The sequence below is a fragment of the Saimiri boliviensis genome, chromosome 2, assembly GCF_048565385.1.
Source record: "Saimiri boliviensis isolate mSaiBol1 chromosome 2, mSaiBol1.pri, whole genome shotgun sequence".
Taxonomy (NCBI): domain Eukaryota; kingdom Metazoa; phylum Chordata; class Mammalia; order Primates; family Cebidae; genus Saimiri; species Saimiri boliviensis.
In genome coordinates this window covers 58083807-58110876 of record NC_133450.1, presented here as the reverse complement: position 1 = coordinate 58110876, position 27070 = coordinate 58083807, and the positions used below count along the sequence as shown (strand labels likewise).

The 27070-nt window shown below is 41.9% G+C and overlaps 1 protein-coding gene and 1 pseudogene across 5 annotated transcripts in view; both read right to left on the bottom strand.

The window, feature by feature from the left end:
* Positions 1–1635: 1635 nt before the first annotated feature.
* PRORP (protein only RNase P catalytic subunit) overlaps positions 1636–27070 on the bottom strand; it is a 165496-nt gene continuing 140061 nt past the window's right edge. For 2 of the 5 annotated variants that reach the window (XM_074393352.1, XM_003924208.3), the window contains exons 6-8: positions 8930–9078; positions 5550–5745; positions 1643–2638 (exon numbers count right to left, since the gene is read on the bottom strand). In XM_074393352.1, coding sequence (XP_074249453.1) covers positions 2507–2638; positions 5550–5745; positions 8930–9078 — 477 coding nt within the window. In that variant the 3' untranslated portion in view covers positions 1643–2506. Of the gene's footprint in view, positions 2639–5549; positions 5746–8929; positions 9079–27070 lie in introns of all 5 variants that reach the window. The other 3 variants (XM_074393355.1, XM_010334949.3, XM_074393353.1) reach the window with 3 other exon arrangements.
* On the bottom strand, positions 11938–15228 carry LOC141582633 (large ribosomal subunit protein uL6 pseudogene; annotated as a pseudogene).

The following is a 27070-nucleotide window of genomic DNA, read 5'->3' as shown; positions in this document are numbered from 1 at the left end:
CAGCCTCCTGAGTAGCTCGGATTACAGGCACATGCCACCATGCCCAGCTACTTTTTTGTATTTTTAGTAGAGATGGGGTTTCACCATGTTGACCAGGATGGTCTCGATCTCTTGACCTCGTGATCCACCCGCCTCGGCCTCCCAAAGTGCTGGGATTACAGGCTTGAGCTACCATGCCCGGCCCCCTAACGTACTTTTTTAGGTATATTGTCATAAATGTAAATGTATCCATTTAAAATGTGTAATGGGAGGAATTTTAACTAATATATACATATAGCTATGTTACTATTACCCAAATCAATATAAGAAACTTTCCATCACCCCTAGAAAGTTCTCTTGTATTCCTTTGTGCAGGAAACTACTATTCTGATTTTTATCACAATAGAGTAGTTTCTGCTTGTTCTTGAATATTGAATCATACAGTATGTACAAGTAAAGAAAGAACTATCATAAAGGAGTGCAGATATGAACATTTTCAGCTGAAATCAAGGGCTAATAAAGTGTAAGCTAGCTAGTGAGTGGACAAAACAGAAATGCAACTATTAAAACATAATCACTTTGTTACACTAAGTCGAACTTGATTAAGTAGAAAAAAAAAGGCCTATTTTAGAAAGCCCACATATACAGAATGATGAAATTAATAGGGTTCACAAAATGTTGAACCAATTTGGAAAAGGGTTTATAGAATAAAGAAAAAACCATTACAGTCTAAAGAGAAGCGAGTCTCGGCACTGTGGCTCAAGCCTGTAATCCCAGAATTTTGTTTTGTTTTGAGACAGGATCTTGTTCTGTCACCCAGGCCAGAGTGCAGTGGTGCAACATTGGCTCATTGCAGCCTTGACCTCTGAGGCTCAGGCAATTCTCCCACCTCAGTGTCCGAAGTAGCTGGGACTACATGTGCACACTATCATGCTGGCTAATTTTTTTTTTTTTTTTTTTTTTTTGAGATGGAGTTTCGCTCTTGTTACCCAGGCTGGAGTGCAATGGCGCGATCTCGGCTCACCGCAACCTCCGCCTCCTGGGCTCAGGCAATTCTCCTGCCTCAGCCTCCTGAGTAGCTGGGATTACAGGCATGTGCCACCATGCCCAGCTAATTTTTTTTGTATTTTTAGTAGAGACGGGGTTTCACCATGTTGGCCAGGATGGTCTCGATCTCTTGACCTCGTGATCCACCCGCCTCGGCCTCCCAAAGTGCTGGGATTACAGGCTTGAGCCACCGTGCCCGGCCATGCTGGCTAATTTTTAAATTTTCTGTAGAAATGAGATCTCACTATGTTGCCTAGGCTGGTCTTGAACTCCTAGATTCAGGTGATACTCCCGCCTCAACCTCCCAACATGCTGGGGATTGAATGAGGCCAGGGGTTGGAAACCAACCTGGTCAATGAAGTAAGACTGGTCAATGAAGTAACACTGCCATCTCTACAAAACAACAAACAAACAAAACAAAAAAAAACAATTAGCCAAGGCCGGGCGCGGTGGCTCAAGCCTGTAATCCCAGCACTTTGGGAGGCCGAGGCGGGTGGATCACGAGGTCGAGAGATCGAGACCATCCTGGTCAACATGGTGAAACCCCGTCTCTACTAAAAATACAAAAAACTAGGTGGGTGCGGTGGCGCGTGCCTGTAATCCCAGCTACTTAGGAGGCTGAGGCAGGAGAATTGCCTGAGCCCGGGAGGCGGAGGTTGCGGTGAGCCGAGATCGCGCCATTGCACTCCAGCCTGGACAACAAGAGCGAAACTCCGTCTCAAAAAAAAAAAAAAAAAAAAAAAAAAACAATTAGCCAAGCCTGGTTGTACATGCCTGTAGTTCCAACTACTCAGGAGGGCTGAGGTGGGAGGATTGTTTGAGCCTGGGAGTTTGAGGCTGCAGTGAGCTGTGACTGTATCACCGCACTCCAGCCCCGGTGACAGGGTAAGCTGAGACTCTATTTCCAAAAAAAAAAAAAAAAAAAGAAAAAGAGGAGTGAATGCTCCCTCTTCTCCAATCTAAATTATTGGATAAGTAATTAAAAATTGCTATTAATAGCAAGCCTTTAGTATCTTGGCCAGTTTAATTACAGAGGACCATAAATGATTCCATGTGAATAGGGCATAACATATAGAAAATGAGACCATGTCAGAAATGGGAGAAGGGATTTGAAACAACGTGAGTAGCCCAGGGACAGATGGATTGGTCTGCTATCAGTAGGCCTGGAAGGCAAGGTCAGAAGTAGCAAAATGGATATCAAAAGTACTACTTATGAATAGCTGGCCTAGTAGCAGAAATGTAGGATTCACTCTGCACTGAGTTCTCCAACTCTTGATAAGCTTCCAAAAAGAAATGTTAGGGAAAAAAATACAGCTGATTATGAAAACGTACTATATCTCATTTCATTATAAAACCAACATCAACACTGTTAATAGAATCCTTGGACAGAGGCAATGCCCTAAACAAACATCAACTCAAGAGCCTCTTATGCCAGCCAAGAGGGTACTCAAACACAAACTCAGCATAGAGGTAAGAGTCTTTATGTCTTTCGGTGGAGGCAAAGCCATTTGGTTGGTACTTCATAGGAATATCTTTCTACTAGGTCTTCATCATATGGTATGTGCCACGAGTCTCCGGTTGTTTGCACTACTGTGTCATAGCTGAGAATATGCTGTTGAATTAAAAAGAGAACACAACATTGAGAATAACGCTCAAGGGCTACCTGGCCATTTCACTTTCTGACACTTGTCAAGTTTGCTTCAGAAGAGTATTAATAATGGATTTTCTTACTTAATAATGGATTTTCAAAGAGCAGCTAACATTGTGAAGATGAGCCCTAATATTAGGAGTTTTTTTTTTGTTTGTTTGTTTTTTAAAGATGGGTTTTACCGTGATGGCCAGGCTGGCCTTGAAATCCTGACCTCAGGTGATCCACCCACCTCGGCCTCCCAAAGTGCTAGGATTACAGGCGTGAGCTGCTGCGCCCAGCCAGGAGTTCATTTTTTTGGGGGGCGGGGGGTCTCATTTTTAAGTCTAAAGACTCTATAGAAGTATTACAGGCAGGTGTGGTGGCTCACACCTGTAATCCTAGCTATAAGGGAGGCTGAGGCAGGCAGATCACCTGACATCATGAGTTTGAGACTAGCCTGGCCAACATGGTGAAACCCCACCTCTACTAAAAATATAAAAATTAGTTGGATGTAGTGGCACGTGTCTGGAATCCCAGCTACTTGGGAGGTTGAAGCAGGATAATTGCTTGAACCTGGGAGGTGGAGGTTGCAGTGAGCCAAGATTGTGCCATTGCACTCCAGCCTGGGTGACAGAGCAAGACTCCATCTCAAAAAAAAAAAAAAAAAAAAAGTTTTACATTTATGTAATACAGATGTTCTTTTGTTGCCTCTATCAGTTTTGTGTGAGAGTGAGAAGTTTCAAATACACTCAGTCTTCCATAACTGCATGTTCTGCATCCCTGGCAAACAACCATGGAAAATATTTGGGGGGGGAAAAAAAAGCTGTGTTCTGGACATGTACGGACTTCTTTTTTTTCTTGGCATTATTCCCTAAACAATACAGAAACTATTTATATAGCATCTGCATTGTATTAGGTATTATAAATAATCTAGAGATGATTCAAAGTATACAGGAGGATATGTGTAGATTATATGCAAATACTATGCCATTTTATTTAAGGGACTTGAGCATTTGAGGATTTTAGTATCTTTGAGAGGTCCTGAAACCAATTACTCATGGATACCAAGGGACAACTGTTTACAAAAGCAGAGAAATGGTATAATGAGCTTCCACGTACTCATCACCTAGCTTCAGCCATTATCAATTCATCTCTAGTCTTATTTCATCCATACGCTGCCCTCCTCCCAGATGGGTAATTTCTTCTATTTCAGTATGTATCTCTAAGAAATAAGGTTTTATTTTGCAAATGTAAGATCAATACCTTTATACCTTTATTATACTTAAGAATTAACAGTTCTTCAACTTTATCTTGCAGCACTATGGTATCATTTGATGCCATATTTACTATAAATCTGTTGTTTTGGATATTCTTATTTACTTTTATAGAGATGGGGTCTTACCATGTTACCCAAGCTAGTCTTAAACTCCTGGGCTCAGGCAATCCTCCCGCTTCGGCCTCCCAAAGTGCTGGGATTACACAAGTGAGCCACTTCACCCAGCCATTCTTATTTATTTTTAAATTGACAAATAACAATTATATATATTTATCATGTATAGCATGTTTTTGAAATATGTATACATTGTAGAATAGTTAAATTGAGCTAATTAACATGAGCATGACTTTATATACTTAAAATTTTTTTTTTTGAGACGGAGTTTTGCTCTTGTTACCCAGGCTGGAGTGCAATGGCGCGATCTTGGCTCACCGCAACCTCCGCCTCCTGGATTCAAGCAATTCTCCCGCCTCAGCCTCCTGAGTAGCTGGGATTACAGGCACGTGCCAACATGCCCAGCTAATTTTTTGTATTTTCAGTAGAGACGGGGTTTCACCATGTTGACCAGGATGGTCTCGATCTCTCGACCTCGTGATCCACCCGCCTCGGCCTCCCAAAGTGCTGGGATTACAGGCTTGAGCCACCGCGCCCGGCCTACTTATAATTTTTGTAGTGAGAACACTTAAAATCTACTCTTAGCAATTTTTAAGGATACAGTACATTGTTATTAACTATAGTCATCATGGAACTTATTCCTTTTATCTAACTGAAATTTTTTCTCCTTTGACCAATGTCTGCCCACTCCCCCAAACCTGTTTTTTTTAAGACAGATTCTTGCCCTGTCACCCACGCTGGAGTGCAGTGGCATGATCTCAGCTCACTGCAACCTCTGCCTCCCAGGTTCAACTGCTTCTTGTACCTCAGCCTCCCTTGTAGCTGAGATTAGAGATGCATGCTGCCACGCCTGGCTAATTTTTATATTTTTAATAGAGACGAGGTTTCTCCGTGTTGGCCAAGCTGATCTTCAACTCCTGACCTCCGGCGATTTACTCGTCTTGGTCTCTGAAAGTACTGGGATTATAGGCGTGAATCACCACACCTGGCCAATATTTTTTGATCACTGAAACATATTTATTATACCACGGGGCAGTGTACTTTTCTGTAATAACTTACTTTGGATTCTCTCCTTTTGCTTTCACACAAGATGCATCCTTATATTATAGATCTCTTAACTAGAGTCAAAGGACAAGTCAATTGAGACTGTGTCATAGAAATGAATTAAACAGGAAAAATGAATTAGCAGAAGTATAACAAACTATAAGGAATTTGAGCTATTGCAAATAAACAAAAATAAAAAAACATAAGAAGTCATAATTTATGACATAATTGAAGTCACAGTTGATGACATCCTAAATGTTTTAATTAATTTGGGGTTGGCCTATGAAAACTTCACCTCTAGCAGATTCTTTCTAGGAACTGGCTAGTTTCAAATATTAACCTAAAACTGAGAAAAATAAAGCATTTAGAACCTTTAATCAGTTGACACTCTTTTTCTATGCCACATTCCTACTGTATACTTGACTCTGTTAATATTACATAGAGAACAGATACCATTACCTGAAAGGTTAGTTTTGATCCTGGAAACCCATTTATAATTGCCAGCTGATGTCCCTGCTGCCACTTAAAAAACAGGCGTTGGGTATTGGCATCAGGCAGACAGGCCTTGTGGTCCCGCATCAGGTCGTTTGTGATAAACTTGCAGTGATTTCCGGAGTGCAGTGTGGCATACAGAAGGAATGGATCATCTTTTGAGCTGAACCAGGCATAAGAAAGGACACAATCAAGCACAGCTGAAGAGGCAGAGGACAGCGTTTTTCACCATGCTTTTTACTTACTTGTCTTGGAGGTGACTGAATTCTTGACCAACAGGATCCTAGTGATACTTAAGAACCACCTGGAAGTCTTTGGCTGGCAAGCAATACTATCTAGAACACAGATGGAAAGCTGAGGGGAACGAAATGCTAATGCCTGGGAGTCTCACAGCTCACTGGGCTCTTCCACTAGAACGATGAATTCTAACAATGCTCTCCTCACACTCAAAAGTTGCTTCTCTTTGGGCATTTTTCCTATTTGCCTTATCTACCACAGAGCATACCCTTTCCCCACTCTCTTCACCCAAATTCAAGAAACACCCAAAATACTACTAGGACAGGATGAGACTTTTACAAGCCACCAAATAACTGGCTGCCCCTAAAGCTGAACTGGTATTTCAGAGCATCTTCTAGACAGTCACCTGGATCAGCACCCAAAATCATTTTCTTTGGTAAGAGCTAGTGACTCAGGGCCTCCAACAGACCATCAACCACAGCACTTATCATTTTATTTTATTTTATTTTATTTTTTGAGATGGAGTTTTGCTCTGCTGCCCAGGCTAGAGTGCAGTACAGTCTCAGCTCACTGCAACCTCCATCTCCTGGGTTCAAGCGATTCTCCTGCCTTCGCCTCCAGAGTAGCTGGAATTACAGGTGCCCGCCACTATACTCAGCTAATTTTTTGTATTTTTAGTAGAGATGGGGTTTCACCATGTTGGCCAAGCTAGTCTTGAACTCCTGACCTTGTGATTTATTAGGATTATAGGCGTGAGCCACTGCACCTGGCCAGCATTTATCATTTTAATAAATGTGCTGTAAAAATGACAGTAACAACCTTGCTTTAGGAGATTCAGACTGCAACTTGTGATTTGCCCTATACCTTGATTCAAATGATCTTACATAGGACCATTTAAAATTTACTTTATCCTGAAGTATTTCAAGTGAAATTATAAAATGACAAATTCTGCCTTATAACTCTCCAGGAAAGAAGAAAAAGAAAAAATGTGTGGGGTTTATGGAACAAAAATAGCAAAATGATGGTAATTGTTGGAGTTGGGTGACAGTTACATGCGGACTCACTATTCACTATACTATTTTCTCTAGTGTACGTTTGAAAAGCTTCTTTGGCACATTAGTGGAAAACAAATTTGGTGTTAAGTATTTAAATATTCAAATCCAAAGCCACAGAAGGTCAGTGAATCGATCGTTATAACTGACTTTGGAACTTCAGCTGATGCAATAAATATAGACCCCAAACCAAGCAGTGAGACCACTTTCCAACAGGCTTCTTGGTCCTAACACTTCAAATTTATCTAATTCTTCCATATAAGAAAAATAATAACAATCATGATAGTGACTAACATACATGTTTTCCATGTACTTGGTGCTGTGCCAAGAGTTTTACATGAGTTGTTTACACATATTATCTTATTTAATCCTTAAAACAACCCCATAAAAGTTACACAGGAGATAAGGAAGACACACAGAAAGGAAAAACCTTTCCCAGACCGGGAGTGGCAGGGCCATGATCTCAACCTTGGTAAACTAATTCCCAAGCCTGAAATCTTACTGTCAATGTTGCCATGAGGTCTCCTGCTTTTTAGAGAAATGGAAGCACCATCTTCCAGCCTAAAGAAGGGATGTAGTTTGCGAACTGGCTGAGACATTAGCTTCCCCCTTGCTTTATGCATTGAGAGCCACTGTACTTTTAAAATAATAAATGATTTGGGGAATACTGACAATCTTGAAGTTGTCACATTCAGACTAGTGAAACCTAGATTTGGGTTTGAGGCATACACACTATCTAAGCAAAGTTGGAAATAAAGTTTTGTTAGCATAAACAATATGAAAACCTCAATGTAAATTAAGAGTTTGTATGTGCTGTTGTGGATTGTGCTTCTCCTAATTAGCTGTTTTCTTCTTACTTTATGGCTACTGTAGGTAGTTAAACAGTTTTTTTTTTTTTTTGAGACAGAGTCTCACTCTGTAATCCAGGCTGGAGTGCAGTGGGGAGATCTTGGATCACTGCAATCTCTGCTTCCCAGGTTCAAGTGATTCTGCTGCCTCAGCCTCCCGAGTAGCTGGGACTACAGGTGTGTGCCACCACACCAGACTAATTGTATTTTTAGTAGAGGTGGGGTTTCGCTATGTTGGCCAGGCTGGTCTCAAACTCCTGACCTCAAGTGATCCGCCTGCCTTGGCCTCCCAAAGTGCTGGGATTGTAGGCATTAGCCACCGTGGCTGGCCCACTGCAGGTTTTGTTAGTGACCATGTTTATCATGTTCCTTTGGCTTCCAGGTAAGCTGCAGCCCAAGAGCAATTTTCTCCTTATATTTAGAATAAAATCTAGGCCTCTTGCTTATCTACCAGGACCCTCAAGATCATCTGTGTTGTGGTCTCTGCCTTCTCTCTAATCTCAGAATTTATTACTTTCCCTCTTGCTCTTATAGCTGAACTGGACTTCTTGCTTTCCTCAAACACATGCCAAGCTTATGCCTGCCTCAGGGCTTTTTAAATACTTCTTGTTATTTGGGATGTTCTTCCCACTACCCCTCCCCCTTTCTCAACTCACTCCTCACTGAATTTGTCCCCCTCAGAAAGGCTGTTTTTGACCACCCCATTCACTACCCTCTGACTATCCCTTACCTAAACTCTTTCTATCTACCTTGCTTTATTGTCACCATACTATTGATCACTACCTGGAATGACATTATCTGTTTATTTGTTTATCTTTTTATTGTAAATTCTAAGAGGGCAGGGACTTTGTCTTTTTCACTGTCTTTCTCCAGAACATAGAAGGTGCTCCTGTTTGTCAAGTATTTGCTAAATGATCTACTTAGGATCTTATATATTCTGTGTACTAATCTCACTCCTGACTCATCTTCCCCCGACTTCTCCTTTATCCTGATTTCCTCATCTAAGTTTATCCTGCCATGGAAACTGTAGTGTTTTTTCTTTTTAGAAGAAACTGTAGTTTCATAAGTTGTCTCAAATCTTTTTTTTTTTTTTTTTTATGAGAGTGAGTATACATATACACATGCATTTAAAAAATAGGTTTTAAATTAGGTAACTAACAGGCGGATGTCTGGAGCACAATGCAATTCACCTGTAACCTCCAACACTTACATGTTATCAGCAAAAAAACAGCGGGCTTGCTTTTGTACCTCTTCCATCTCATCCTTTCTCCACTGGGAACTCTTTCTTAGCATATGCTTCCGGCCTAGGACCAGCAGTCGCAGATTCTGTTTGGCTAGTTGAGAGACGACATTCAAGAGCTAAAAAACACAAAGCCAGCATCCCAAAAGGTCAAGGGAAGACTCTCAAATAAGTAGAGTGATTTTTCTAGCAGGCACCTCAATGGTGAAGCACTCTTTTCTGGTAAGGGGTAAGAAAACAGTCCATAACAATTTCACATCTTTGAAAGCCTGAAGAAAATGCTTCCCTATTACATATTAATGTCTAGTATTTCCTATTTGTCAGGCTACATTGCAGAGGGGTTTTTCTTTTCTTGTGGGAGGGACAGGGTCTCATTCTGTTGTTCAGACTAGAGTGCACAGGTACGATCATAGCTCACTGCAGGCTTGAATTCCTGGGCCCAAGCAATCTTCCCACTTCAGCCTCTTGAGTAGTTGGGAACACAGATGTGTGCCACATCTGGCTAATTTTTTTTTTTTTTTTTTTTTGGTAGAGAGAGGATCTCACTCTGCTGCCCAGGCTGGTCTTCAGTGTCTGGCCTCAAGAAATTCTCCTGCCTTGGCCCCCCAAAGCACTGGGATTACAGTTGTGAGCCACTACACCCCATCTAGTTCAGCTGTTTTAAACTGTACTCCCTAGGGCCCACTAGAACAGAGATAGAGAGGCTCAAGAGGGATGGCATTTTGTTTCCTATACATGTCAAACCTTGTTTCAACCCAAACAGCCCAACCTTTATATATTTATAATATTGGTATTCTGCAAAAGTTTTGATTTGAACAAAGGATTCTACTTCTTTTTAAATCTGTAAATGATTAGACTAGACATGACTTAATCCACCTTTCATTAAAATCCCTTTTCTACTAAAGATCTGTTGATTTCTACCCTATAGCTACTTTCCAGCCAGTTACTTTATCCCTATTCTCTCTACTTTGCACTGGCTTGTGTGCACATGAACTCCTCAAAGGTCTAGACTTGGGTTTTTAGAAATCTGCTACTTTGGTGAGCTTGCCCATACTCAATTTTTCATAAGGAAAAATACATAAATTACTTTCATGTACCAACTATTAAACTAAGCTATAAATGGATATTACTAAGTAAAACAAAAGCTGAAAAACTTATAATGTGTTATATAATCATGTATCAGAACTATAAAAGATCTTTAATTCATAAGAATTACTGGGCCCACAAAAATCACAAGTTGAAAGGTCTTACAGAAATCCTTAATTTTCTTGGGTCTTGGTTAGAAAAAGTATTCATTATAGTCTAGCTCCTCTTTACTCATGAGTTCCTCCTCTGTAGATTTTCAGGACATTATTTAAAGTCCTGTATCAATAAAATTAATTCATTTATTTAAACCAGTATCAAATATTACATTAGTACCTGTTATATCAAATATACATGTAGACTCTGATGATCTAATAATGAATTAGCAAGGACTGAATTCCTATTTATTTATTTATTTTAGACAGAATCTTGCTCTGTTGCCAGGCTGGAATGCAGTGGCACAATCTGGGCTCACTGAAACCTCTGCTTCCTGGGTTCAAGCGATTCTCCTGCCTCAGCCTCCTGAATAGCTGGAACTACAGGCGTGCACCACCATGCCAGCTAATTTTTGTATTTTTTTTTTTTTTTTTTTTTTTTGAGATGGAGTTTCGTTCTTGTTACCCAGGCTGGAGTGCAATGGCGCGATCTCGGCTCACCGCAACCTCCGCCTCCTGGACTCAGGCAATTCTCCTGCCTCAGCCTCCTAAGTAGCTGGGATTACAGGCACGCGCCACCACGCCCAGCGAGTTTTTTGTATTTTTAGTAGAGATGGGGTTTCACCATGTTGACCAGGATGGTCTCGATCTCTCAACCTCATGATCCAGCCTCCTCGGCCTCCCAAAGTGCTGGGATTACAGGCTTGAGCCACCGCGCCTGGCTAATTTTTGTATTTTTAGCAGAAACTGGGTTTCATCAGGTTGGCCATGATGGTCTCGGTCTTTTGACCTCGTAATCCGCCTCCCTTGGCCACCCAAAGTGCTGGGATTACAGAGTGAGCCACTCTGCCCAGCCTCTTTTTTTTTTTTTTTTTTTTTTTTTTGCGACAGTCTTGCTCTGTCACTCAGGCTGGAGTGCAGTGATGCAATCTCGGCTCACTGCAACCTCTGCCTCCCAGGTTCAAGTGATTCTTCTGCCTCAGCCTCCTGAGTAGCTGGGACTACAGGTGCGTGCCACCACACCCGGCTAATTTTTGTATTATTAGTAGAGAAGGGGTTTCACCATGTTGACCAGGCTGGTCTTGAACTCCTCACCTCGTGATCCACCTGCCTCAGCCTCCCAAAGTGCTGGGATTACAGGAGTGAGCCATCACGCCTGGCCAGCTGAATTTTAAAAATATTACTGTTTAATGCTTTGGACTGATAATGAATTTTTGTCTGTAAGGAAACAATAAGATTAGCAATGAGTGGACAAAAACTGGCTTTTAAATCCCTAATTATTATTATTTGTCTTATCCCTAATAAGACAAAGATTGTTTTTTCATCCCTAATTATTATTATTATTATTATTACAGGACAAAAATTATTTTCTTATCCCTTATAAGACAAAAATTGGCTTTTTATCCCTAATTATTATTTTTATTATTATTATAAGACAAAAATTGGCTTTTTTTTGAGACGGAGTTTTGCTCTTGTTACCCAGGCTGGAGTGCAATGGCGTGATCTCAGCGGCTCACCACAACCTCCGCTTCCTGGGTTCAGGCAATTCTCCTGCCTCAGCCTCCCAAGTAGCTGGGATTACAGGCACACGCCACCATGCCCAGCTAATTTTTTGTATTTTTAGTAGAGACAGAGTTTCACCATGTTGACCAGAATGGTCTCGATCTCTTGACCTTGTGATCCACCCGCCTCAGCCTCCCAAAGTGCTGGGATTACAGGCGTGAGCCACCGTGCCTGGCCTAAAAATTGGCTTTTTAAAATCCCTAATTATTATTATTATTATTTTGAGTCAAAGTCTTGCTCTGTTGCCCAGGCCAGAGGGCAGTGATGCAATCTTGGTTCACCACAGCCTCTGTCTCCTGGGTTCAAGCAATTCTCCTGCCTTAGCTTCCCGAGTAGCTGGGACTACAGGTATGCACCACCATGCTCGGCTAATTTTTATATTTTTAGTATAGATGGGGTTTCACTATGTTGGCCAGGCTGGTCTTGAACTCCTGACCTTGTGATCTGCTTGCTTTGGCCTTCCAAAGTGCTGGGATTACAGGCATGAGCCACTGCGCCTGGACTTTTATCCCAAATTATTAGTTCTACAGTTAAGACATAGAATGGGCTGGGTATGGCAGCTCACATTTGTAATCTTAGCACTGTGGGAGGCTGAGACTGAAGGACTGCTTGAAGCCAGAAGTTTTAGACCAGGCTGGACAACATAGCCAGACCCCATCTCTATTAAAAAAAAATTAAGCCAGGTACGGTGCCTCTCACCTGTAATCCCAGGACTTTGGAAGTCTAAAGTGGATGGATCACTTGAGGTCAGGAGTTTGAGACTAGCCTGGCCAACATGGTGAAACCCTGTCTCTACTAAAAACACAAAAAATTAGCTGGGCATGGTGGTGCAAACCTGTTAATCCCAGCTACCAAGAGGCTGAGTCAGAAGAACTGCTTGAACACAAAAGGCAGAGGTTGCAGTAAGCTGAGACCGCACCACTGCATTCCAGCCTGAGTGACAGAGCAAGATTCCATCTCAAAAAAATAAATGAATAAATAAATTTAAAAAATAAATAAAAATTAGCCAGGCATAGTGGCATGCACCTGTGGTCTTGGCTACCTGAGAGGCTGAGGCAGGAGGGCTGTTTGAGGAGTTCAAGTCTACAGTGCTACAATTACACCACTGCACTCCTGGGTGAGACACCATCTCTTAAATAAAAAAAAAAAAAAAAAAAAAAAAAAAGAATAGACACAACTTGCCCACTTCATATGAGCTAATGCTCAAGCAGGTAATTACCTTAAGGACACCAAACCCAAAGACTTACAACTAGTCAAATACAGTTCTTTCCATCAAAGCTAGGAGTACTGGTTTCTGTGCTCAAGCAGTTATTTCCTAGACCTCTCTATGTGTAAGGCATATAGTGGATATCACGGCCACAGAATTTTAAGCCATGGTCCCTGCCTTTAGTAAGGGAGTACCCCCCTTTTTTTTGTCACTAAGGCTGGAGTGCAGTGGCACAATTTCGGCTCACTGCAACCTCCGCCTCCCAGGTTCAAGCGATTATCCTGCCTCAGCCTCCCAAATACCTTGGATTACAGGTGCCTGTGACCACGCCCGGCTAAGTTTTGTATTTTTAGTAGAGAGAGGGTTTCACCATGTTGGCCAGGCTGGTCTCAAACTCCTGACCTCAGGTGATCCACCCACCTCGGCCTCCCAAAGTGTTGGGATTACAGTCATGAGCCACCGTGCCCAGCCCCCCAATATTTTCTTATGTAACTATTAAGACTAAGAAAACATATCCTGGCTCTACACTATTGGATGGGTCATAAATATTTTCTTTTTTTCCGTTAATAAATATTTTATAGTTAGCTGAAGAATATGCCCAACATCTATTTTCATCCATCATAAAGTAGCTCATATTTGAAAACTTGAAAAATGAAAGAACAAACCACTCACAGCTCACTACTCAAAGATTGTTAATGTCTATTTACCAGTCTTTCTGTTCTATGTATTTTTATTTTTATTTTCCAAATCAATAGGTCTTTTACATCATTTAAGTATCACAAATAGGTCTTAGGAATCATCTGGCATCTTGTTTCCGTAGCTGGACAACTCTTAGATCTTATTCATTAGCCTGCTGAACAGTTCCTTTTTCAGAGACATAGATGACATCCAAAATTTTCCTAATTCCCTTGTTTTTAACTGTTGTGGCTTGCTGAATTAAAGCCTCTGAATTTGAAACAAGCTCAATGTCATTTCCTTCAAGAATTAATTCATCTTTCAGGGCTTGAGATATTGAACAAGCAACATGTGGTCTCATCCGAACCCTGCGGATATATTTTTCATCCAAGGAATTTCAGATTTCAACCAGAGACCCATTCTCGTAGATAACAATGTTGATGAGGAAGTGAGCATGCAAGACCTCATCTTGTAAGGGTAGCCCAATATAACACCTGTGATCATGTTCTGTATATGACTACAAATAGTCTGAACAGCAGCTAGTTCCTTTCTGTTTCCCCACCATTTGTCAACCCAGAGCCTCTTTTTTTTCTTTCCAAGAAGGCTGAGTTCTACATTGATGTGATTGAAGTCCCTCTGCAGGGTTCCTCTGGGGCCTTTCACAATAACTGTGTGTCCCTTGAGAGTAATGTCACCATTTACCGGAATGTCGACGGTCTGATTGCTGAGAATGGTATTCATTCTCACAGTAGACATGGCAAAGGCAGCTATTCTATGTATTTTCAAACATAATATTATAAGCTGTTTTACAAGTTGGGATAGTAATCGAAAGCAAACATCTACACTAGTAAACTTTGATTCATGGATTCAAATAGCTCAAAAGACATAGGCTGGGTGTGGTGGCTCAGGCCTGTAATCCAGCACTTTAGGAGACATAGGCAAGAGGACTGCTTGAGGCCAGGAGTTCAAGACCAGCCTGGGCAACACAGCAAGACCCCCGTCTCTAAATAACAATAACAATAATAATACAATTATAAAAAAATTTCAAACAAAAACCATTTCTGATACTGATTGCTTAAGTTTCCAGGCAACTGGGAAAACATGGCTTAAAGATAAATATAGTTGGGTCTTCATAGCTATATCCTGGTTCAGATAAATGGCTTTGAGTTTACTAATAATATATTAAAGACAGGGCCCAAGGAAGAGCAGAAAAACCTATCTTGAACTACTCTGGGGCACCATCTTGTGGCTGAGAAGTCTCCACTCAAAGCAGCTCAATGAAAACAAAGGAAAATAAATGAAAGACACAGGGAAAAAGATGAGTGTGCAGCATAAAGGCACTGGCCTGAAACTCCATGACAGTCCAGCCATGAACCTACTTCCTCTGGGGTAAATTCCAAGGCTGGATCCAGTGGGCTGAGTCAGTGTCACAGGTATATTTAGAATAGTTTTTTTTTTTTTGAGACGGAGTTTTGCTCTTGTCACCCAGGCTGGAGTGCAATGGCGCGATCTCGGCTCACCGCAACCTCCGCCTCCTGGATTCAGGCAATTCTCCTGCCTCAGCCTCCTGAGTAGCTGGGATTACAGGCACGCACCACCATGCCCAGCTAATTTTTTGTATTTTTAGTAGAGACGGGGTTTCACCATGTTGACCAGGTTGGTCTCGATCTCTTGACCTTGTGATCCACCCGCCTCGGCCTCCCAAAGTGCTGGGATTACAGGCTTGAGCCACCACGCCCAGCCGTGGTTTTTTTAAAAAGAGAGAAAATTCAACTTAAAATTCCATCTTAGGTCAAAAATAAAACCAGGAAGGAAAATGGAGTGGATGTACCTCTCCTTTTGTCTCCCACTAAGTGCAACTAAAAACCTTTGACATTATATATAAAATAAACTTAAGAAGACTTTGACAGGTAGAGGGAAAACTGGCATACTGGCTGGGGACCTCAATACACAAGAACTGACATGGTGATGAGTTCCCTGGGTTTTCTTTTTGCCACATATATCCCAGAATTGGAGCTGAAGCAGCTGTCAACCTAGAAATACCAATGTGTACAGACAAAAACCCCAGCAGGCCAGTAGTGGGGGCTCACGCCTGTAATCCCAGCACTTTGGGAGGACAAGGCGGGCGGATCATGAGGTCAGGAGATTAAGACCAGCCTGGCCAACACGGTGAAACGCTATCTCTACTAAAAATACAAAAATTAGCTGGGTGTGGCAGCATGTGCCTGTAGTTGCAGCTACTTGGGAGGCTGAGGCAGGAGAATTGCTTGAACCTGGGAGGCGGAGGTTGCAGTAAGTCGAGATTGTGCCACTGCACTCCAGCCTGGGTGACAGCGCGAGACTCAGTCTCAAAAAAACCACCACCACCACCACCAACAAAAAACAAAGCCTTGTTCTCTCTAGTCAAAAGACCAGGAAAGAGGCAGTCTTAGTCAGAAAACTTGGTAAAAAAAAAAAAAAATAATAACATCAGTAGACTATGATGATGTGTACGTGTGCGTATTTGTGTGTATATAAAACAACTAGAGTTGGCTGGGCATGGTAGTTCATACCTGTAATCCCAGCACTTTGGGAGGTCAAGTTGGGTGGATCGCTTGAGTTCAGGAGTTTGAGACCAGCCTGGGAAACAAAGCAAGACCTTGTCTCTACTAAAAATAAAAAAAATTAGTTGGGCATGGTGGTGTGCACCTGTGGTCCCAGCTACTCTGGAGGCTGAAGTGGGAGGATACCTTGGGCCCAGTAGATTGATGCTGCAGTGAGCTATGATAATGCCACCGCACTCCAGCCTGTGCAACAGAGTGAGATCCTACCTGAAAACCACCCCCCACACACAAAAAAACCCAAAAAACCCAAAACACCTATAGCGACCATTAAAAATGCTATACAAAGAGATACACTCAAAAGTACTATATATTTTGTTTTATTTTATTTATTTTTTGAGACAGAATCTCACTGTTCCCCAGGCTGGAGTGCAGTGATGTAATCTCAGCTCACTGCAACTTCCGCTTCCTGAGTTCAAGTAATTTTCTTACCTCAGCCTCCCAAACAGCTGGGATTAGAGGCATGCAGCACCATGCCCAGCCTTTTTTTTTTGTATTTTTAGTAGAGACAGAGTTTCACCATGTTGACAAGGTTGGTCTTGAACTTCTGACCTCAAATGATCTACCTCAGTCTCCCAAAGTGCTGAGATTACAGGTATGAGTCACTGTGCCCAGCTAAAAAACACTATAGAGTTTAAAAAGCCATTATTGAGAAATACAAATGGAATTCTAATAAAGTTCAGTAGTCCACAGGAAGGAAGGAAAAGTAAAGCAGAGACAAAACACAGTATACAAAAAACAAATCGCAAGTATAAGCCCTAACATATCAATAAAAATATGAGGTAGAAAAAGTCTACATATACCACTTGGCCAGGCATGGTGGCTCACGTCTGTAATCCCACACTTTGGGAGGCTGAGGCAGGCAGATCACCTGAGGTCAGGAGTTCAAGACCAGCCTGGCCAACATGGTGAAACACCGTCTCTACTAAAAATACAAAAACTTAGTCAAATGCAGTGGTGCATGCCTGTGGTCCCAGCTACTCTGGAGGCTGAGGCAGGAGAATTGCTTGAACCTGTGAGACAGAGGTTGCAGTGAGCCAAGATCACACCACTGTACTCCAGCGTGGGTGACAGAGCAAGACTTCAACACAAAATAAAATAAAAAGTCTACATATATCAATTAAAATACAGAGGCTAGCAGAGTGTATTAAAAAAACATGACTCAACTACATGCTATCTAAAAGAAACTCACTTCAAATGCAACTATATAGACTGGTGGAAAGTAGAAGAATGGAAAAAGTTAAATAGAATGCGAACGATGAAAGGAAAGCTGGAATGGCTACAATATTAAATAGACTTCAGAGCAGAGAAAATTACCAGAGACACAAAAGACATTATGTAATGATAAAAGGGTCAATCTAAGAAAACACAGCAATCTTTTTTGTCTTTTTAATTTTTTTCCAACTTGGGTTGTCACCAAGAAAACGTAGCAATCTTAAATGTGTGCATCAAACAAGAGTTACACATTTGTGAAAGCAAACGCTGACAGAACCAAAAGGAGAAATAGCCAAATCTACAATTACAGTTGGAGACCTCAACACACCTCTCTCAACAATTGAGAGAACAACCAGATAGGAAATCAGCAAGTATCTAGAAGAACTCAGCATCACCATCCAGTTCATGAATTGGAAGGCTATAGCTAGTAAAGGCAAAGGAAGTAGAATAGATAAAACAATTTTGAAAAGAAAGAATGAAGTGGAAAAATCAGTCTACCTCATTTTAGTCCTTCTTATACAGCTATGGTAATCTAAGTTGTGTGATAACAGTGGAAGGATACGTTCTGGAGATTGGACCACATAGCAGAACAAACTAAACCGTATGTGGTTCATTCTAGAACATATCTAAAATTCCAAACTGATCCCAGAACTAATGCCTCCTGAGTTCCCAATACCTCAAGCTTAATCTAAAATAAGATACCACTCTGCTCTGCTCCACGCCACCCCCTCCCCGCCCCGCCACCTGCCCCATCCCACACAAGACATCACTGGTCCTCCATAGTGATACCTTCCCTTACTGATAAGGAGTACACTTGGCCCAGACTTCTGGAATGGGAAGATGGAGGCTTTCTCAAGCCAGACCCATCATCTTAGAATTCTTTTTTTCTCTCTTCCGATTTGGGGTTTTTGTTTCCAATATTTCCAACTATTTCACCTTTCCTCTTCACAAAGTCATTTTTCCTTGAAATATGTCTCCTTTCACCACTGTATTTTCTTTATTCAAATTACTAGAAGGGTTAAATTTTAATTTTCTGTCTACTATTTTTCCTCAAGATGATTAAGGATAATTCTGAAAACCAGAAGAATAAAAACATATTTGTCAGGTGTGGTGGCTCATGCCTGTAATCCCAGCTTTGAAAAGCCAAGGTGGGAGGATTGCTTGAATCCAGGAGTTCAAGACCAGCCTGAGCAACATGGTGAGACCCAGTCTAAAAAAACAAACATATTTCAGATTAATATTTGATTTAAATTTTTTCTGGTTTGGCTTCTGCCCTAATTTGGCTTATCTCCAGTAGGAGGAGATGAGAGGGTTTTTTTTGGTTTGTTTTTTGTTTTTGTATTCATATGTGACACATTAACTTCTGGCATAAAACTGATGAAAAGTAGTTCCTGAGCTTAGGGTAAAAATAAAGTTGGCAGGGATACACGGGTTAGAAATAACTGTAGGGATGCTCCGGAAATAGAAAAGCTGCCTGGGAGGTAAGAGAGGCCAGTGAGAGCAAGAGCTTTTCTGAATAATCCTAAACAGCAACTGTTAACTTCCTTTCCCTGTGCTTATACATTTTCACCTCCTCCTCTGCAGTCTACGGCACTTCCTGGGGTTGTGTGGAGTGTAGCTGTTCAAAAACTCTAAAGCCTTTGGGATCTGATGTCTATAGAAATTAGAAATTCTACATCAGTTCCTCAGCAAGATAACCATCATCAATATATCTCATTTATAAGAACATTCATTATGGGATACCTCCAGGAAGGAACTTAAAAACTGTTTTGAAAGCAACCCAAATATCAATTTTTGAAAGATGAATAGATCAATAAAATGTGGTATATACATATAGCAGGTTATTATTCAGCCTTAAAAAGGAATGAAATTCTAATACATGCTACAACATGGATGAGCTTGAAAACTAAGTGAAAGAAGCCAGACACTAACGGACAAATATTGAAGGATTCCACTTATATAAGTTACCTAAAGTAGTCAAATTCATAGAGACAGCATAGAGTGGTTGTTGTCAGGAGCAGCAGGGAGAGGAGAATGAGGAGCTACTGTTTAAGTGATACAGAATTTCAGTTTGGGAAGATGAGAAGTCTGGAGATGAATGGCAGCAATAGTTGCACAACAACATGAAGTACTTAAATGCCACTGAACTAACTGTACTGAAAAAGTTAAAATGGTCAGTTTTGTGTTAAATATATTTTACAACAATAAAAGATTTTATCAGGCCAGAGGTGGTGGCTCATGCCTGTAATGCCAGCACTTTGGGAGGCTGAGGTGGGCGAATCACTTGAGGTCAGGTGTTTGAGACCAGCCTGGCCAACATGGTGGAACCCAGTCCCTACTAAAAATACAAAAAAATTAGCTGGGTATGGTGGCAGGTGCCTGTAGTCCCAGCTACTTGGGAGGCTGAGGCAGGAGAATCACTTAAACCTGGGAGGAGGAGGTTGCAGTAAACAGAGATGGTGCTCCTGCACTGTAGCCTGAGTGACACAGTGAGAATCAGTCGCAAAAAAGAAAAAAAAGATTTTACCATAAAAATTTTAAGTATAAACAAAAGTTGGCAGAATAGCATAATGAACTGCCATGTACACATCACTCAGCTGCAATAATTATCAGCTCATGGCCAATCTAATTTCAACTATATGCCCATTCACTTCCTTCCCCCAGATGATTTTGAAACAAATCCCAGACACATCATTTCACCTGTAAATATGTTGGAATGCATTTCTAAATATAAGAATGCTTTAAAAGATAAGCACAGGGCTGGGTGTGGTGGCTCATACCTGTAATCCCAGCACTTTGGGAGGCCGAGGTAGCCTGGCCAACATGGTAAAATCCCATCTCTACTAAAAATACAAAAATCAGCTGGGCATGACGGTGGGCACCTGTAATTCCAGCTGCTCAGGAGGCTGAGGCAGGAGAATCACTTGAGCCTGGGAGGCAGAGGTTGCAGTGAGCCGAGATTGTGCCATTGCACTCCAGCATGGGCAACATGGCAAGACTCTGCCAAAAAAAAAAAAAAAAAAAAGCTAAGCACAGGCCATGCTCAGTGGCTCTTGCCTGTAATCCCAGCTCTTTGGGAGGATGAGGCAGGCAGATCACTTGAGGTCAGGAGTTTGAGGCGAGCCTGGCCAATTTGGTGAAACCTCATCTCTACTAAAAATACAAAAAAATTAGCTGGGTGTGGTGGCGTGTGCTCGTAATTCCAGCTACTCAGGAGCCTGAGGCAGGAGAATCGCTTGAACTTGGGAGACAGAGGTTGCAGTAAGCTGATATTGTGCCACTGCACTCCAGCCTGGGCAACAGAGCGAGACTCCATCTCAAAGAAAAAAAAAAAAGATAAGCACAATGATATCATATCTTAAAAAATGAACAATTCCTTATTTTCAAATACCTAATCAGTGTTCATATTTCTTTTTCTTTTCTTTTTTTTTTGAGACAGAGTTTCACTCTGTCACCCAGGCTGGAGTTCAGTGGTGTAATCTTGGCTCACTGCAACCTTTGCCTTCTGGGTTCAAGTGATTCTTATGCCTCAGCCTCCCAAATAGCTGGGATTACAGGTGTGAGCCACTGTGCCCATCCTGATAAACTATTTTATTGTTGTAAAATATATTTAACATAAAATTTATGTAACATAAATTTTATATGAAACAATTGTGACTCATATTTGAGTCATAGTTGTTTTTTGAATAAGGATCTAAAAAAGTCCCATACATTGAAATTGCCTGATATCTCTTTTAAGATAGCTCCTTCTCCATTTATGTTTTCTCCCTTATAGTGTAAGGTATATGTTTGCTTATACAAAATTTCCTCCATTTAGATTTGACTGATTACATCCCTATGGTATCACATAACACAGTCTACAATCTTCTATGCTTCTTGTAAACTGGCAGTTGAATCTAGAGGCTGGGTTTGGTGGTGCATGCGTGTAGTCCCTGCTACTTGGGATGCTGAGGTAGGAGGATAGATTGAGCCCTGTAGTGCAAATGTAGCCTGGGCAACACAACAAGAGCCTATCTCTTAATAAAATAAAATATTACAGTCTAGATGAAGTGAAAAGTCCAGTTCATTTATCAAACATTAACAAGAACCTCCTCTGTAAGTCTCTAGGCATGGAGCATTTGGGATACAGATATAAAAACATAGTCATCCCTAACCTCAAGGACTTTGCAGTCAAATGATTATAACATAATGAATGCACTAAGATGGAACACCAAGGATTGTACTTCAGTCAGACTGTGGATGATGAGGGTGGCCAGGAAGTCATCACAGAGGAAGTGGCAGCTGAGCTGAGTTTTCAGATGAACTAGCTCAGCAAGGAATGGGAATTTCCAAGGACAAGAGCAGCAGGTTGAAGGTGGGGGCTCTTTATTAGCACACTGAATTTGAGGAACTGCAAGGTGTCTAAATGTGACTCACGCAGAGGAGTGGGAGGATGGCAGGGGACATACCAGAAATAAGACTGGAAATGAATGCAAGGGTTAGATCTCAGGGGTCTTTATAAGAAGTCTTTTCCTGCCTGAAAGCAATGTTGCCGGGGTTGTGGGGGTGGGGAGAATCAAAGGATTTAAAACAGAAGAGTGACATGACTACCATTTTAGAGATATCAAAATTGTGGACTGCATGAAAGCTGGGCTAGACAAGGGAGATCAATTAGGAGGCTTCTGCTGTAATGCAGGCAAGAGATAATGAGAAAATTGGCAGTAAAGAGGAAGACAACAGAGCCCCCTGGGAGTTAGTAAAGCAGAGCTGAGCAGGCTTAGTCACTGAGCGGATGTGGGAAATGAGAGGGACAAAGCAAGACAGATTGGATGGCTGGATAGATGATGATACCAAGACATACTCTCTGAGAGGAGGAGCTTTTCATATCCCAAGGTGGGAGAGATCTAGTAGGTAGCCAGTTATGTGGCTCTACCACTTAGTAGAGGGATCTGGGCTGCAGATAAACATTTGAGAGTCATTCAGTGAACATGCAATGGCAGGTGCCATCAGAGAGTAGATGAGCTGTAACAGGATAGGTAAAAAATCTGGAGTGAAGATAGTGAAGGATGACACCGTTGGAATACCATTATTTCAAGGAAGGGGTGCTAAGAAAAGCTTATAACAGAGACTCAGGCATGACCAAAAAGAAAAAACCAGGAAAACCTTATAGTCTCAGAGAGAGACTATAAGGAGCATTTCAAGAAGGAGGGAGCGGCTGTGTAGCAGTGCTATGGGGACACCACGTAAGATAAGAACCAAAGTGTGGCCTGTGACCAGGGGGCAGGAGTGAGATTTAAGTTGGTTCCCTAAATCCTATATAAAGATGCACAGTTTGCTTTGCCCGGAGAGACTTTGGTCTACAAGTACAGCTCTATTTTGTCTCAGCAAACAATCAGTTCTCCTCTTCATTTCAGATACTGAGTGTTGTGGCCTCTTCCAAATCCAACCCCCAGAAGCTTTACTGTGAAGGGAGAAAGGTTTTTTTTTTCTTTTTCTTTTTCTTTTTTTCAACAGTCTCATTCTGTTGCCCAGGCTGGAGGACTGCAATGGCACAAATCACAGCTCACTGCAGCTCACTCACAGCTCAACCTCCTAGGCTCAAGTGATTCTCTCACCTCAGCCTCCTGAGTAGCTGGGACTATAGGCACACACCACAATACCTGGCTAATTTTCATACAATTTGTAGAGATGGGGTTTCACCATGTTGCCTAGGCTGGTCTGGAATTCCTGACCTCAAGCAGTCTGCCTGCCTTGGCCTCCCAAAGTACTGGGATTACAGGTGTGAGCCACTGCACCCGAGCAGCAGAAAGTTTCTAGATTTTTTTAAGGATGGAAGAGACTTGAGAATATTCATATTCTGATCAGAAAAAGCAAGTAGCAAGGTAGAGGCTGAGGATATGGGGACAGAAAGGAAAACAAGGTTCCTGAGAAAGCAGAGGATAGAATCTAGAGAACAGGTGGAGAGAACATCTCTTGCCACCAAGATGGAAGGATAAGGGTGGGTCTAGACACAGGAGACTCTGATTGTGTGGTTTGTGTGTAGGTGTGTGTATGTAGACATGTGAACTTGTTTATCCTGATATTTTCTATTTTCTGTGTGCAACAGGAGGCAAGTCATCGGCAGAGGGATGGTGGAGGGGGTGGAGTAGGAGGCTTGAGGGCAACAGTGCAGATGAGATATAGTTGGTGTGGGGACTGGGAGAGGGAGCTGACTGCAGACACGTAGAGGGTAAAGCCCAGGCATGGCTGGAGACCAGTCACACCTACAGGAAGTAGCAGTTAGCCCAGTGGGAGATTTACAGGGCTCAGCATCCTGCCTGCACCATGAAAGAAGGCAACTGAAAGACAGCCAGTGAAGATAATGACTACCTTCTTTTTATTTTTTTGTTCTGTTTTGTTTTTGAAACAGGGTTTCACTCTGTCACCCAGGCTGGAGTACAGCAGTGGCACAAAATTGCTCACTGTAGGCTCGATGTCCTGGGCTCAAACCATCCTCCTGCTTTAGCCTCCTGAGAAGCTGGGACCACAGGCATGTGTCCCTATACCCGGCTAATTTTTTTCTTTTTTAGAAACCATGTTACCCAGGCTAGACTTGAACTCCTAGGCTTAAGCAAACCTCCCACCTCGGCCTCCCAAAGTGTGGGCCATGATTGACTTCTGGTTTCATGTTAATATTTGACCAAAATAATATTCTGTTTTCATGTTAATATTTGACCAAAATATTTGTACTTTCTAGTAGAAACATAATTGAAACATCAGTCATCTAATATCATTCTTCCTATTTACTATTAGTAATAGGAGATACTATTCTAAATTTATATTTACATCAGTTTAGGCTCCATGGTTTTGTGTTCTGGTCCAAGGTAGGATTCCTCAAGTACCCTCTTGCCTGCACCTGTGCCTCCCCTACCCCTCCACTAACCTTACAGTGTTATTAAAATTTATCAAGTCTCCATGCGCGATGGCTCATGCCTATAATCCCAGCATTTTGGGAGGCTGAGGCAGGTGGATCACGAGGTCAGGAAACCAGCCTGGCCAACATGGTGAAATTCCGACTCTACTAAAAATACAAAAATTAGACAGGCATGGTGGCAGTGATGCAATCCCAGCTACTCGGGAGGCTGAGGCAGGAGAATTGCTTGAACCTGGGAGGTGGAGACTGCAATGAGCCAAGATTGTACCACGACACTCCAGCCTGGACAACAGAGCAAGACTCTGTCTGGGGCGGGGGCTGGGGGGGGGTGGAAATCAAGTCGTCATTAACAAAAATATTAAACATTATTTACATACAATTTTTTTGTAAAGATGAAATTATCTTTGATCATTTTCTATTATTTCTCACAGCAATTTATGAGGGAAATCAGCAGTGTTTTCTCATTTAGACAATAAGGAAGCTAAAGGAAAGAGAAATTAGGGACTTAGTCAAGGTGTTCCTACATGGTAATTAAAGAAAGGATCTTGTTTTCACAATTGTGAATTGTGCTGCTATAAACTTGCATGTGCAAGTATCTTTTTCACATAATGACTTCCATGCCCTTCAATCAACAGGTGGATAAAGCAACTGTGGTATATATATATATATATATATATATATATATATACACACACATACATGTATATATGATGGAACACTACTCAGCCATAAAAAGGAATAAATTAATGGCATTCTCAGCAACCTGGATGAAATTGGAGACGACTATTCTAAGTGAAATAACTCAAGAATGGAAAATCAATCATCTAATGTTCTCACTCACAAGTGGGAGCTAAGCTATGAAAATGCAAAGACAAAAGAATGACACAGTGGACTTTGGGGATTAGGGGGAAAGAGTGTGAAGAGGGTGGGAAGGGGGCAAGGGATAAAAAAACTACAAATTGTATGCAGTGATGGGTGCACCAAAATCTCACAAATCACCACTAAAGAACTTAACCATGTCTTCAGTGAGGTTGTGTTTTTTATTCTAAAAAAGAAAAAGAAAAAGAAAAAAGAGCCGGGCGTGGTGGCTCACGCCTGTAATCCCAGCACTTTGGGAGGCCGAGGCGGGTGGATCACGAGGTCAAGAGATCGAGACCATCTTGGCCAACATAGTGAAACCCCATCTCCACTAAAAATACAAAAATTAGCTGGGCATGGTGGTGCGTGCCTGTAGTCCCAGCTACTCGGAAGGCTGAGACAGGAGAATTGCCTGAACCCAGGAGACAGAGGTTGCAGTCAGCCAAAATCACACCACTGCACTCAAGCCTGGCGCCTGGCAACAGAGTGAGACTCTGTCTCAAAAAAAAAAAAAAAAAAAGAACTTAATCATGAACTAAACACCACCTTTTCCCCAATAACCTAGGGAAATAACAAATTAAAAAAAAAGGAAAGAAAAGAAAATGGAGATTGGCCATCCCCCAAAAAATAAAATAAAAAATAAAGGATCTCAAAACCACCTGGCTCTCAAGGCAAGTTCTCTCTGGCAATATCTCATTCTTTTAATGACTTCTGGAAACAAGCAGAGGCCTATTTGATAAGGTGGTTCAGGGAGGCCATGTGTGAGTGCTTAAGTACATTTCCTTCCTCAATCTACCTCTCCACCTTCTGGTTAACTTCCCTCCCTTTAATGAATCAGTCCAGGGATGGTGAGGAGAAGCTGCACTTTATCTGAGCCTTAGTTAGGGGCAGGCCCCAATTCTATTCAGCTAGTCTGACACTACTTGGATAATGCATCACTGTCATTCCCTGGCAGCTTCTGATGTTATTATTCTATGTGTGAAATGAATCAATGTAAATAGCTTTTTTTTTTTTTTTGAGACGGAGCTTCGCTCTTGTTACCCAGGCTGGAGTGCAATGGCGCGATCTCGGCTCACCGCAACCTCCGCCTCCTGGGTTCAGGCAATTCTCCTGCCTCAGCCTCCTGAGTAGCTGGGATTACAGGCACGCACCACCATGCCCAGCTAATTTTTTTGTATTTTTAGTAGAGACGGGGTTTCACCATGTTGACCAGGATGGTCTCGAATTTTTGACCTCGTGATCCACCCGCCTCAGCCTCCCAAAGTGCTGGGATTATAGGCTCGAGCCACCGCGCCTGGCTGTAAATAGCTTTTCAGGAACCAGAGGATGTTCACAGATCCCTAAACTCAATAATTTTCTTCTCTCTAAAAGACCTGATGTAGAAGGAGAGTCTGATTAAAGTAGAAACTGTTCTCCCTGAAAATGGTCAGTAGCTGTTATTAGTCCAAATTGGGAGTAGGTAGGGTGTTTGCTGAGCAAGGCACCATGCATTTGAAGGGTGTAAGACATTTTTTCTTTTTTTGAGACAGAGTCTTGCTTTGTCACTAGGCTGGCGTGTTGCCACAATCTTGGCTCACTGCAACCTTCACCTCCCAGATTCAAGCAATTTGCCTGCCTCAGCCTCCAGAGTAGCTGAGACTACAGGCATGTGCCACCATACCCAACTACTTTTTTGTATTTTAGTAGAGATGGGGTTTCACCATGTTGGCCAGGCTGGTCTCGATCTCCTGACCTCATGATCTGCCTGCCTTGGCCTCGGCCTCCCAAAGTGCTGGGATTACTGGTGTGAGACACCGTGCTCAGCCATTTTTTTTTTTTTTTTTTTTTAGACTGAGTCTTGCTCTGTCACCCAGGCTAGACTGC